The sequence below is a fragment of the Strongylocentrotus purpuratus genome, unplaced genomic scaffold (assembly GCF_000002235.5).
Source record: "Strongylocentrotus purpuratus isolate Spur 01 unplaced genomic scaffold, Spur_5.0 spur5_scaffold_7, whole genome shotgun sequence".
Lineage (NCBI taxonomy): Eukaryota > Metazoa > Echinodermata > Echinoidea > Camarodonta > Strongylocentrotidae > Strongylocentrotus > Strongylocentrotus purpuratus.
Genome location: NW_022145613.1, coordinates 37,804,701 through 37,819,148, shown reverse-complemented (window position 1 = coordinate 37,819,148; position 14,448 = coordinate 37,804,701). Strand labels below are relative to the sequence as shown.

Below are 14,448 nucleotides of genomic sequence, written 5' to 3'. Positions count from 1 at the left end.
ATGGTAAAAGATTCAAAAGTAAAGAATTGAAACCAATGGAGAGTGAAATTATTTTCTAAACATGAATTTTGAAATTATAACGGTATATCTTTTCAAATTTTTTTTCTTCTTCTGTTTGTTTGTGCTTCCGTTTGCCAAACCACCGGAAGAAGCAAATTGATAAAAAAAAAAATATTTGTAACAAATTCAAAAGCAAAGAAATTTAAACTAGAGGGTAAAATTGTTCTCTAAATATAAATTTTATAATTATAATGGTATTTCTTTTCTCTTTTTTTCCTTCTCCTTTTTTGCATGTGCTTGCGTTTGCCAAACCACTGGAAGAAGTAAGTTGATACAAAATAAATACATATTCAAAAATGAAAGAGAAGCTTTGCAAAAAAGTGTTAGGTCAAGCATAATTCATACATGTTTTCTTGTGTAAAAAATAAAAATATCAACTTTCAACTACATGGAACGATATAATCGAATAATGGAAATTGACATTAACAGCCGTAAATTATGAGACTTTATTACGATATTCTTTGTTGATCTACTTACATGTATTACTGTTTCCGAAGACTCGATTCATAAACATAAAAAAAGAGGGAAAAGGCACTGGCTTTCTGATGATATAGTTTTCACTAAAAAATCTCCAAATGTAGCTTAATTGCTCGAGACGGATAGGTTGGTAACCGGCAGTGAGCTGAGCGCCATATCAAAATGTCAAATTCATTTCGGCCTTCCCATTTAAAAAAAGCATGCTGTTCTTTTCACAGCGAATCCATCAATTACTATTTTATTTTTCTTGACCTCTTAACTAGGTGTTTTACTTCAAAGATTTCATATATATTTACATCAATTTACATTGAAAATTATACAAAAGACAAAAGTAATTAAATAAATGGTAATAACCTTAACACTTTTTGAATAAGTATCACTTTGTTTTCGCCAATCAAAAACTTTGCATATTTACTATATAATATCGTAGTTTGAATTTGAAATTAATTAACAGACTTTTATTATCATACTTTTTACCATCATACCGAAGTTGATATACATTTTGTATATCATTGTATTGGCCTGAAATTAACATCAAGTGTATCACTTTTTTTCTTCTTCAATAAAATAACCTTTAACTAATGCTTTTTCATTAACATTTATTTGCTCACGAAATTAATTATAAAATAAGTTTTCAATAACTTTCCCAAAAAACTCGAACCTTGTTACAATATTTGGCAAGACATGAAAACCTTTTTTTTTTTTTTTTTTTACATAATTATATCACATCAATGACTTAAGTGTAATGCAGAAGTTATGAAATTCGCTTAACAAAACAACATGACATTTTATATTAAACTAGACACCCACCAAAGCGTCTCATTTTACTCTGATATAAAAAGGATCATGAAAAATTTCTTTCTCCGAAGGATTTAATTTGTGTCTCGAATACAATGTGTAAGCGAAAGCGAGCAATCTCGTCAAAATACCGAACAAATCATTGACAATACCGACTATAGGATAAAAGCATGATTGAAAATCAATAAAAGAAGAAAAGATATAGGGAGAGAATGTCGCCTGAGAAAAGACGATGCTTACCAGGTAGTTGAACATACCGTACATGAAGAATAAAAAGGTATTTCACATTTAAAGGTACTATGTCCCTTTTGCAACCAACATAAAACTCTGTAGAACTTTGCAGGAATTATGAATATGTTAACGTATGTCCTTTCTGTGAAATTTGAACGTGAGCAGTGACCTAGTATTCAAAGTATGCAAAGAAACCTGATTGCTGTTTAGACTTCACTGTCATACACTCTTGAGTGAGTGACTGGCTGACTGACTTTTTTTCTTCTTTTGTAATAACATACATCAAATGAGCTATAAAGATTCAATGAGCTTTAGTCTACATCAATAACTCACTCCTTGTATTGGCCAAAATTAAACCTGATTAAATCTTTGCACAGCGCAAAATTTACGACCATTCGGTACAAGGGTCTAAAAAATGAAACTAAATGTATTACTAAAAGGATCGCAATCCCTTAAGTCGATTTGAAAACTAACGATCGTTATTTTTCCACTAAATTTGTTTTTCTTCAATCTATTGTTTTGAGGGAAGTTATAAATTATTATTATCTTTCAAACGCCGTTGGAATTTACCCTTTTAATTTGTTTGGCCTGTAAATGGGACATAGTACCTTTAACATAGTCAATGCAACATTCCTAGACGTGGGTTCTTTAGAATGTGTATATAGACTGTACCGAGCAAAAAAAATGCCTGAACAAACATAATATCGGGCGAAACACATCGCCTTTCTTTTCCTCCACTCTATTTGTTCCATTCATTTAGATGGCAAATATGTATTTACTTGCCAAGTTCATGTCATCACTCATGCATTCGAGAATATTGTTGCGCGATTCTAGTTTCCGTTAATAATCTTATTTTAAGATTTTGCTTCGGTTATCAGACAGCTTGATCACCAGTCACCAATGTACGCCTAGGAACAGACAAGACACCAAGCAACCCGTTGGCGGTCTGAAAGCTTCGTATAATTATGATCAATCTTTACAATCTTGAATAGTATCTGTAAATTGCTTCTTTTCTTGTCTTCTTATCAAACTTGGATTTCATCGATGCAATCATGGATACGACGATTAATTCAACGATCTCCGGAACAAATACGTTAAAGATCGTGTCGACTATCATTTACTCATTTTTAGGATCAGTTGGAATCATAGGAAACGCTCTGGTTTTCATTGTTATGATTGCTGTAAAAGAACTTCGCACCATCACCAACCTCTTTATCATTAACCAATCAATTCTAGACATGATAGCCTCATTTTTCCTCTTTGCGAACTACATCGCTCCACATGCACCTTTGCCCGATAAGGAATGGTCTGGGACATTCATCTGCTCTATCTGGAATTCTGGCTACATCTTCTGGGGCACAATCATCTCATCGACCTATAACCTGGTCCTACTGTCGATAGAGCGTTACCTGGCCGTCATCCACCCGGTCGTCTATCGAAGCAAATTCAGCTATCGCCTCGCTGCTGCCGTTGCTGTCTCTCCGTGGATTATTGGTTTTGGCTACGAAGGCCACTGGGCAGCAGCTAACCAGTATTCCAGAGGGCAATGCACAGTTCTCTACGCCAGCTCTATCATCCAGAAGTTTACTGGTTGCCTGACATTCATTGTAGAATTCCTCTTTCCGATCGCTGTTATGGCATTTGTCTACATTAATATCGGTAAGTCCCTTCGATCACGGATTGCGGATATCAACCCTTCGACGACCATGACAACAGCCACTGCGGAAAGCATTGACAACACCGGAAGCAACACCGAAGACCAACCAGCTGCACCAAACTATCGAGAAAAGGCGCGTAAAAACGTCATTAAAACGTTATTTATCGTCTGCGTTACATACGCAATCTGCTGGGCACCAAATCAAATCATCTACTTGTATTTCAACTTAGGTGGAGCTTTAGACTTTAATGGGGAGTTGTTCTCATTCACTGTTTATGTAGCCTTTCTCAACATGTGTGTCAATCCTTTCATCTACACATTCAAATATCGCAAATTTCAGAAGGGCTTAAAAATATTGTTTAAAATGAAATTATAAACTGCTGTCGATAATATTATGCTGATTAGACAATGTTATAGATGTAGTAATGCTCCTGAGTGGGTATATAAAGAATGAAGTAGTGGTTTCTTTTTCTGTCAGTGATAATTGTTGTTCAGTTTTTCTGAATAGGAGGGCAATTCTTAATTGTTTACAAGACCGAAAGTTCACAAGGATCGGAAGAACAATGTTCATCGAGTACGTAGAAGTTCGGACAAAAGGGACAACAGTACAAGTCGCACAAAATTATCTCAGAGGCCGAAAGATTACGAGAACAAAACCGATGTATCTCGCAGACTTTCGAAACACTGGGACAATTATTATCCACAGGTGTTTAAAGTCCTAGAAACCAAGTGCCACTAGAACATACGTAATATTGTAGAACCTCTGAAATGTTCCCTGTTTTTGTGTGTGTGCATCTACATCTACATTTTGACTCGTATGTAATATCTATCTATCTATCTATCAGGCTATAATTCATCAAGACGTTGGACAAAGCCCTCCTCATAACATTTCCATTCTCTTCTTTCTCTATAGCAGTCCTAGTCCAAGCGACCGTTCCCATTATGATGTTAGGTCGTCTCTCCATCTTCTCTTCTGCCTTCCTCTTCTTCTCTTTCCCATCCTTGGTTGCCATTCTGTTAAACGATTTGTTGATCTATTGTCCTGAAGTCTTGCTACATGCCCAGCCCATCTCCACTTTGATTCTCTGACTTTCTCCATGATGTCTTTAACCTTTGTTTTCTGGCGTATGACTTTGTGATTGATTTTGTCTCGCAGAGATAAATGCGACATCTTTCTCTCCATATCTTGTTGAGTAGTCGCATATGTCACGTATGTAATAGATACGTCGTTATTATAGTTTTGGGGAACGACTTTTAAATTGATTGCTTTAACCTCTGATGTGTTAGTTTCTTGATTATTGTTGTTCTAATATTGTGATACCCTTTATGCTGATTTGAGTAGGTCTCTGGATTTTTCGACGCCTTAAAAGGTTCGTAGGATAGTTATTGTGATAACCACCATTATGAGAACCATTTTCCAAGCGTGAATGATGAGCTCACGAACTATAAAGGACACCCACATTTCCTTTGTATTGTGCAGAAGAAATTGGTTACGATAGTTTAATTTCCTTTTAGTGGCGTTTGGTGAAAGCACTTTTTAACTTTATTTTATCACTCTGCCTAATGTCCTTTCTAAAAAGACCATTGACAAGCAGGTAAATGAATTAAAGAAATATTGTTTGCTGCATCGATGAGTGATAGCGCCATTAATTTGAATCACTTTTCATGTTAATTTTCATCCACGTCAGCAATGACTATAATGTCTTTATTCAGACGTACAAGCCTTTTCATGGAGTAACTATGTCATCTTCCTCGCGCCCGTACATGACGTTGTTGACAGAAAAATATCAACCTCGCAAAGATGACATTGGCGAATTGCGACACACAATAGTCCATAGGGCACTTATGGCAATACCATAGTCTTATTCGGGAATCAAAATACGGTTATATCGGTCATTACAAGAATAAAATGAAAGTAGTTAAATATGTATGACTGTTACTAAGATGACGTTGATTTAGTTTAATTGCTTTTTTAATGTAAATATTATACGTAATATTGTATTGGCATTATATTCGATTTAACTCGTATTATTTTATGAATACAAATCTATGCGATATCGTTAGACATTGATAATGAACGAAAATAAAAATATGCACTCTCACACAAAATGGATTCTAGCAGATACCAGAATAGTTCGCTTTTCTCTTTTGTTTCTTTCTTTTGATTTCTTCTTAGTTTCTTACTGTCAACTTTCTGATAACAATTTATCGTACTCACCTTAGAGGGTTTGTAAAATAAAAGATAATTAAAGGCCAACAGTAGCTATACATATGAATTTTTCTGCATCATTTCTTCATTAAAATCATATTAATTTCATGTGTATAAGATTTGGAATACATATCGTGTGTATAAGAATAGGAATACATAATCCAAAGGCAGTTTAAGATATATTTCAAAACAGTTATTCCAAAATCATTTTTAAAAAAACATTTATAAAATAACTGAAAAATAACTTTAGACCCATTTGAAATTGTCATACAAAGTTCATAGACTTAGTTGAAAGATTCTCCTCAAAAAAATGTATTTGATAAAAGCTTCACAGAATTTCCAAATCAGCCGTGTTTTTGCCAATAATTGACAACGTCATTGTGATTGCCTTTTTTTCCTACGCTATTGAAATTAATATTAAAGTTGTTTTCATTGTACTCAAAATGCAGCCATATAGGACCGAATAGACAGGAGACCTTATTATGTATGGTAGATGACAACCGCATAAAACGTAACCACTAACGTGATTTCCATAAATAAAGGTCCACTGTAATAAAGGACCAGGGTAAGTACTTCTCAAAGAGTAAAAGGGTGCCCGTGGGAAAGGAATATTACATAGAACAAGTGTAACATCAGAAAGAAGAAGAAAAATAACAACAATTCATATATACTTTTCTTTAGAAATCTAGCCATCTGATTGATCGAAATTGCAGTCGAGATTTTCGCCGTTCCCTGAGCAATGCCAGTAATGGTCAATGGTTCATGAGTAATATTCCCGCAAGATTCCGGGTAACAGAAAAATAGTTGCGATCCCCATTAGTTTACGTGTTAAAACTTAGTCTGTGCGAATCGGAGCGCGGCTACCATACACTTTTGTGCGAAAAAATTGGGTCACTACAAACGCTACAAACACAGCGCAGACGACCGTCGATCTCGATTGTATCAAGGCCTAGATCTACACGTAATGACGAGATGACGCCCCTAATCGAAATATGGAGATTAACCTGCTCTTTACATATGACATCTCATTTTTTTTAGTATCACCCTCAGGATCACAAGCAATAAAGGTTTGAATCACGATTTGGAAATTAAAACATTGATCAATTTTGCATGATCGCGCAATGCAAGTAGACTGCATAGGGATATATGCGTGCAATCTCAATGGGAAGGATTTTTGCACACAAAATCGAGTGCGCGATCAGACACCCGAAGACTAGGTCTACCTGCAAGTCATTAACACATACCTCGATAGCGTAAACAAACTTGATTACCATGATTGGCAAGTCGCACGCCTCGGTGTGATATCAGGATGCAACATCCCCTTGAGCCAATAAAACAACTATTCCTATTATAGCAGTCATTATATCTATACAGTATTAACAACTCACAGTAATACTGATGATGATAATGAAAATGATAATAATTATGATGATTATGATAATGATAATGATGATAATAATAATAATGTTAATGATAATATTAATGTAATATATAATAATGGTGACGGCTATGATGGTCGTTATAATATCATTCTTCGCAAATATACCTGTACTTTTTTTCTTCAAATGCATATAATTTACATCTTTGTATGCAGTACCTTTTTTTCAAATTAATTTAACGCGAGTGAAAAATTGTCAGTTTCATGTCAGTGTCGTTTATATTCCCCTCAGTTTCAGCCTTTGGCTGCTATTTTGAATGCATGTTTTTTAATCAATAAACCAGTCCAAAGATATTCTCAGTTATTATAACCTCAACAGCGTTACTTATGAACAGATGGCATCAATAGGATTTTGGTATGAAAACTAGATTTAACAAAATAAGCACAACTTACATTAAAACCATGACATAATGATTTGTACACAATCTTAATAAATTTTGTCATCGATCAGTATTTTTTTATATATTAAGTAAACGAATTAAGGACATTAGGTCGTGTAACATAATACAATTTGTCTTCTTCTTGGCGACATGCGCGGACGTGTGCGCCCGCCTGCACACTAAATATTAGTGAGAATAGAAAAACGCACGCATACATGTAACAGTTAAAACTTAAGGAGAATAGTGAGCGCGCGCACACTCAAGGGTAAATATATATTAAAAAAAAAACGACCATAATCTGGTCATATATATCTAGCTTCAGTTGTATTGGTGTTGATATGGTGACTGAGGTTCTGAGGAAAACTTGACACATTGGGGGACAGACAGCCACTACACCTAAACTATATAAAGTAGGTGCATTATCTTACTATTTGTTCTGAAAAGTTGTATGTTCTCAAAGTGAGATGTGTAGATCCCGTAGGTCTTGAGTTTTAAAGTTTATGAATTAAAACATTACAAGTTTGTTTAGTTATCTTTTAACTCCAGTATTTCCCATGGGTGATCTAAAATGCACTGCATAAACACACCCTGGAGATCATCAAAGGCTAGATATTTAACCATGACCCGGAAAAGCAACTGCTACTCTGAATATTTCAGAGTTATTTAGCAACATTGCGACCAGAATACAAAAATTAAAGGTTCCTTTGTTATGTGGCATGAGCATGTTCATATCATAGAATAAGATTTACCAAATGTCCCATCAGCTATGCAAGGCCGGCTATGAGCGAGGGGCGGAGGTTAGGAGCAATTTTAATTGCTTTAGGATTAAAAACCTGGTTCGATCTCTCAAATAGGGGCGGTTCTAATAATTTTACTGTCCCAGTTTTGTAGTTTTAAACTCGAGTGATTAAGTCAGAATTCCGAACAAAATACATAGCATAGACAGAGCCAAATGTTGACAATTTGGTGTCCATGTATAATTTACCATAGGCTATGTAGTCTGTTGGCGTGTAGAAATGGACATTTGAAATGAATAATGTTATTCTTCATATTTACCATTCCGTGCGGCAAAATTAAGTTACCATGAGCATCCGTATGATTAATTAAAAGAACTTCAATTTTACGGTTGCATACACTCTTTGCTCGAATAATAATGACCTGTGATCTTTTTTTTTTAAATTTCTTTTTCTCTCTTCCAGGCAAATCATTTTGAGAAAAAGTGGGCTGGAATTCGATATGGACGTGATATATGCACTATTACATGAATATCGGTGACTATTTTGTCTAATTTCAACACTCACAAATTGTTATTTTTAAATCGAAAAAGAAATGTTTTGAACAAAAAATGTGAAATAAATGCTCATCATGAATGCTACAGATAATTTGGAATCCGAAACAGATACCCTATACTTCGTGTCGCTGACCATTTTCTCCTTAATAGGAGCAGTCGGTATTATTGGCAACGTTTTCGTTCTCTTTGTTGTGTTTGCTGTGAAAGAACTTCGGAGTTTTACAAACATCTTTCTCATCAATCAATCCTTCATAGACGCGTTGGTATCATTGTTCCTGTTTGGAAACTTCGTCGCTCCCCCCGTACCTTTGCCAGATCAGAAATGGTCTGGGATATTCATCTGCTCTATTTGGAATTCTGCCTACATCTTCTGGGGTACGACCATCGCATCGACTTATAACCTGGTGATGCTGTCCTTAGAGCGATACTACGCCGTCATCCACCCGGTAACCTACCGGAGCAAATTCACCTACCGAGTCGCAGTCGCAGTCGCTGTCGCTCCGTGGATCATTGGTTTTGGCTTTGAAATACACTGGGCTGCAGCAAACCATTTCACCAACGGACAGTGCATAGTTCAGTACGCCAATTCAGGAATCCCTATTCTCACTGGGTGTCTGGCATTTATTGTCGAATTTCTCCTTCCGGTCATTCTTATGGCGTTTCTCTACGTCAGAATCTGGATGTCCCTTCGATTACGGGTTGGAGATAGGCCTACCAACTCGTCGACGGCCATGACAACAGTCTCTATGGATGGTAGCACAAACAACAGAAGAAACACTCAAGACCAACCAACAGGCTCAAACTATCGAGACAAGGCGAGAGATAACATCATCAAAACTGTGTTCATAGTTTGTATTACTTACACAATATGTTGGGCACCAAATCAGATTGCCTACTTCTACTATAATCTAGGGGGAGATATAGATGTTTATAATGGCAGAGTTTTCTCTCTCACCGTGTATATTGCCTTTCTCAATATGTGTGTTAATCCATTCATATACACATTCAAATATCGCAAATTTCAAAATGGAATGAAAACTTTGTTCAGAAAGTTGTAGTGAATCAATTCATCCCAACCATTCTAATTATACTTTTATGAGAAGTACCTTCAGGCATTGATGTTGCTGTACCATTTTCATTTACGTTTACCATTATAGTAAAACCAACATTAACATAGATTTACAGAGGCAACATATTTAGTTTATATTTTAACATATTTATTCATGTTTTGTTGTTAACTCGTAGCATTTTATTTCTTTATATATAAAAACGAGTCAACTTAGCCGTTTCTCCCATGGAGATAGAAAAAGTCATTATGGCGGCCACCTTCGACTTTTATAAATCTCGAAAAATTGTATATATTTTGAATTAGACATGTAATTAAGATAAATTACCATGTATATCACACCCCCCCCCCCCCCATAGATATCGATATAAATATATGAGAAATTATCAGTTGATTCCACAATAGATCAAAAAGTGAGCATCTGGACACCATCATCTTTCTCATGTTTCCTAGTAGAAACAAAAATGCGTGCTAATTTTAACCGAAAATTAGTGATGATTATAATAATAATAATAATACTCAGTTTTTATAAAGCGCTTTTTACAATCACTAACCGCTTTCGAACGTGGAGATTATTACCCCGGCTTTAGCTGTGCTGCCATTGCGGCGCTCTAGCATTTCGAAGAGGTTTATGTACCGCATTGTACTATGGCACACACACCCACATCCACACACATACGCGCGCGCACCCACACCCACAACCTACACACACATATATATTATTAAGAGATAGTTGGGAGAGAGAGAAAAATTTGAAAATTTGACATTTTGCTCCGTTGGGGGGGGGGGGTAAGGTCACCTGTTTTAGGTCAGCCATGGGGGTAATTTTTTTAATTTTTTTTTAATAATTAAAAAACAAAAAATCCAAAGGGGGGGGGGGGTTAGGGGAGTTTGGGGGGGGGGGTTTACACACATAAAAATACCAAAGGGGGTGGTTTAACCCCCCCCCCCCCCCCTGTGTACGCGCCTGCTTTAATATAAACAGTAGAAAAACAAATTAATAAGGTTATTGTATAAACGGATTACCATTTACAGTTCTTTTATAAGGCCACATGCGTGACGACAGTTAATAGGCTGACTTTATGGCTAGTATCTGAATCATGCAGTACAATATGGTCGTGTTAATACCTGTATAAATTAAAAACGTTGCTTATTCATTGTAACTCACCCTTGCGCAATATATCACTATTCATAACCCAATCAACCGTTGCACGTATTTTATCTGAAATGACCTTTGAAACAATATGGTCATTTTTTGTACAGTATTTAGGCAAATTCATTAATAAGAATTATTGAACCAACTCTAAAATTTTCTGATTGAAGGTCAGTTCGCTGTTTATTTTCTCCTCCGTGTTCTAAACAACAACAACAACAAGAAAGGAATAAATGCCCTACTGGCATGTCACATGAAAACTTCTATGGATTTAGCGCTTTGTTGAATGTACCATAGAATTATGACACATTATTCAACTTCAGTAACTACTTTGAAAATGCGACGGCCAAAGCAGTTTTTTTACCACACTTTGATTATGCAGATGTAGTATGGTCCTTCGTGAACAAAAACACAGTTGAATACGTTACAGAAATGACAAAAAAGTGCTTGAAGAATAATAGTGAAAACAAATTTGTTTTTAAATATAGGTCTCTACTTGAAATTTCATGATATTCTAGACTCGGAGACTTTACACAATCGCCAACTCAATCACATAAATAATTTGATGTACACATTGTTCATTATGAGGTTTCCACATTATGTGCAGGATCAATTTATTTTTAAATGATTGAAATATTGGTCAAGAAATGGTAACAAGGTGAGCTAACTTACTATCTAGGCCGAATACAAAAAAAATGGCAAACTTCCATTTCTTAAATAACATGGTGGTAAATTATTGTGTAATGATTTACGTCGTACTGAATATCCAAACGTATATAACTTTGGATTGTTATAGAAAGGAGTATAAATGAAAACCTAGAAGATATTAAATATATTATGTAGTCTTAAAGTTTTACTGTAATCTGTACTATAAATCTATTTTAATTTCTGGGATTAAACCCTTCAATTAAACGAACATTAGATTTAGACATGGGCTGGAAAGGGTGGACGGGGCAGTTCCTGGGAATAACATATCGCTGTCATGGTATTCATTGGTAATTATGTACGCAATTATAGTATCATCTTTGTCAGGGGATCTGAAGCGGTTGATCCCTCGATATTCATTTTGATTGTATTATCAATTTTTTTTTTTAAACAGTGTAAAATAATATAGCCTAAGTGTTTTGTTTCTTTATGTGTTTCAAATTTTATGATCGTAAATAAAACCAGCCAGCCAACAGATAAGTGATGTGTGTTATAATCCCAAGATGGTTGTCTCTCTCTCTCTCCCTCTCTCTCTCTCTTCTCTCTCTCTCTCTCTCTCTCTCTCTCTCTCTTTCTCTCCTCTCTCTCTCTCTTCACACTTCCCTTCATAAATTATGTTTGTATTCATACCTTACCCTACTACCAAAAACATTCATCCCAAAAAAAGACATTTGACATATCGTCGAAATTTATTAAAATGTGTTATACAATAGTACAGAAAGTACTAATTGTAAGTTTTATGTGTATTTCTACATGGGATAAGATCTAATTCGGAAAAAGGAATTTATATGTGAACTTTGTACTAAGTAAAACTATTGTATATACCATCTTGTTTTAATACAATCATATTAGTTTTCTGTATAATTATGACAATGAGCTTTTACACGTAGATGTACATGCCTCTCAATGTCATTATTATTTACTTCACCCATGAATGGTATTGTCAGATTATTTCTCATTTAGAGTAGTTCAGTATTGTATAATATAATTGAGGTAGTGATGTATTGTTCATTTTCCCATCGGGAAAAGCTATTGTAAACGCACTCATTAAAAACATCCAACAAAATAGAAGATGATTTTGACGCATTCTTTATAGTTTTTCTCCGACCCGCATCAAAATTCAATTCAATTCTGGTTATAAACAAAAATTCGTAGACTCAAACAATTCAGTTTACAAATTATATATACATACAAGAATATAAGAAATCAATACTTTTAGCAATCTTCATACTAATTAATGATTCTAATTAAATGAATAACTAATATACATGTTGTCATTATTTAGCTGTAACATCTAACTAGTTAGATATGTCCTCAGTATTTTTCTAATTGTCATATTCATACACCTTCAAATTAATAACTAATAATTTTTGACATAATTAATATTTCTTCTAGAATCATATTTCTATATGGATGATTATCACAAGAAATATAATAATACAAAATATTAACATTATAATAACTTACAAAGTAGTCCTATCAGTATATGACATTTGATTAAATCTGGTTAGTTGGCATGACAAAAACTAATCACATTTTGATCCAAACACCTGAATATAATATGGTCATTATATGGGGTAAACTTAACTACAGATTTGAATTAAAAACGATAGCGACCAATCGAAATGATCAAAGTGGTCCTTAATGTGTAAATTTATGCAATGGGATTGATTTGGATGTCAAAACCCGCCTATCAATAGATTCTGACTGAAAATATTGCCTGATTCTGGACAAAAATCAATGCATATTGTCATTTCTGGCCTTTATGTGACAGGGGTCAAACTGGCGATTTTTTTTTTGCTAGCGTCTTGTACATAGAATAGGGCCATCAAATCTCCTTTGCTGATACAGTTTGAAAAATTACTCCTCAACAAAAGTAATCATAATGGTCAGTTTGGGTTAAAATGAAATGCCCGAAATCCACCAAATCCTTTAAAGTAGTATCAATGATAGTGATAATTTGTTTATCCAACGCAAAATTTTACCCCGGATTAACTATTAAAAAATAACCCACCGAAAATTATGATTAATTCCCCTTATCTCCTAGTGTATGATATTTTGTCGACTCCCATAATGAGATCACGTGAAATCTACTTAACACTGGTGTATATAAATAGCGCCGTGAATTGTGAATCCACCGTATTGTATAAATACCTCTCCCTTCTTAGCAATTTATACAGACTCTCTGTATATTCTACCTATTTGAATTGACTATGATCGAGTGATAATTGTAGTGCCATTTGATGGGATACATTATATCTACCGGTACACAATATTAACATAATCATGTCGTCGGCCGCCCACACAAAGGCCATTAGGCCTACTGCCATTGATCATACATAGCAGTTACAGCTTTATTGCGGACAGCCCAAGAAGTATAGTGATCGTTCATATATTATATTGGTTAATTTGTTGATATATGCTTTTTGATTCCATTTCCGACTTGTGGGGAGAGAGGGACGATTTATGATATAGTTTTTCTACGGCTAAGGAGAAGCATATCAATTATGTATCAAGAAAAGTTTCCATTCTAGCAGGGCTCCCACTTAGCCGAGTTGGAACCTCGAGTTGTGGCGAGCTGGTGCGATCTTATGGCAAGCCGTTTTATTATTAATTGATATCAATAAATCAATTCTTGTTATCAAGAAATAATTTTACGTCGTAAAGCAATGGTAATTCTTGATATCAAGAATTGAATTCGTGATAACAAGAATTCGATTTCGTGATATCAAGAATTCGATCTCGTGATATCAAGAAATATGTTTTAATGATAAAACTGCTTGCCATATGATCGCGCCAGTTCGCCACAACTCGAGGCTCCAACTCGGCTAAGTGGGAGCCCTGCTTAAAGTATAATGGATGATGGAAATAGTACAGTCCGCCTTTATTCAGGTTCGCAGCTACCACACTGAAATTGAACTAGTTTGCAGCCATTGAACAGACAAAAGATATCTTTATATATTACGTTTTATTTTTTTTTTCC

At 34.9% G+C, this 14,448-nt stretch overlaps 1 protein-coding gene across 1 annotated transcript; it reads left to right on the top strand.

The window, feature by feature from the left end:
- The first annotated feature begins 2,611 nt into the window (after nucleotides 1-2,611).
- Nucleotides 2,612-4,145, top strand: LOC757163 (type-1 angiotensin II receptor A-like). Its single transcript, XM_030974543.1, has 2 exons — nucleotides 2,612-3,356; nucleotides 4,140-4,145. Exons 1-2 carry the CDS (start codon nucleotides 2,619-2,621, stop codon nucleotides 4,143-4,145), a joined length of 744 nt encoding a protein of 247 aa, XP_030830403.1. The 5' UTR covers nucleotides 2,612-2,618.
- The last annotated feature ends 10,303 nt before the right edge of the window (nucleotides 4,146-14,448 follow it).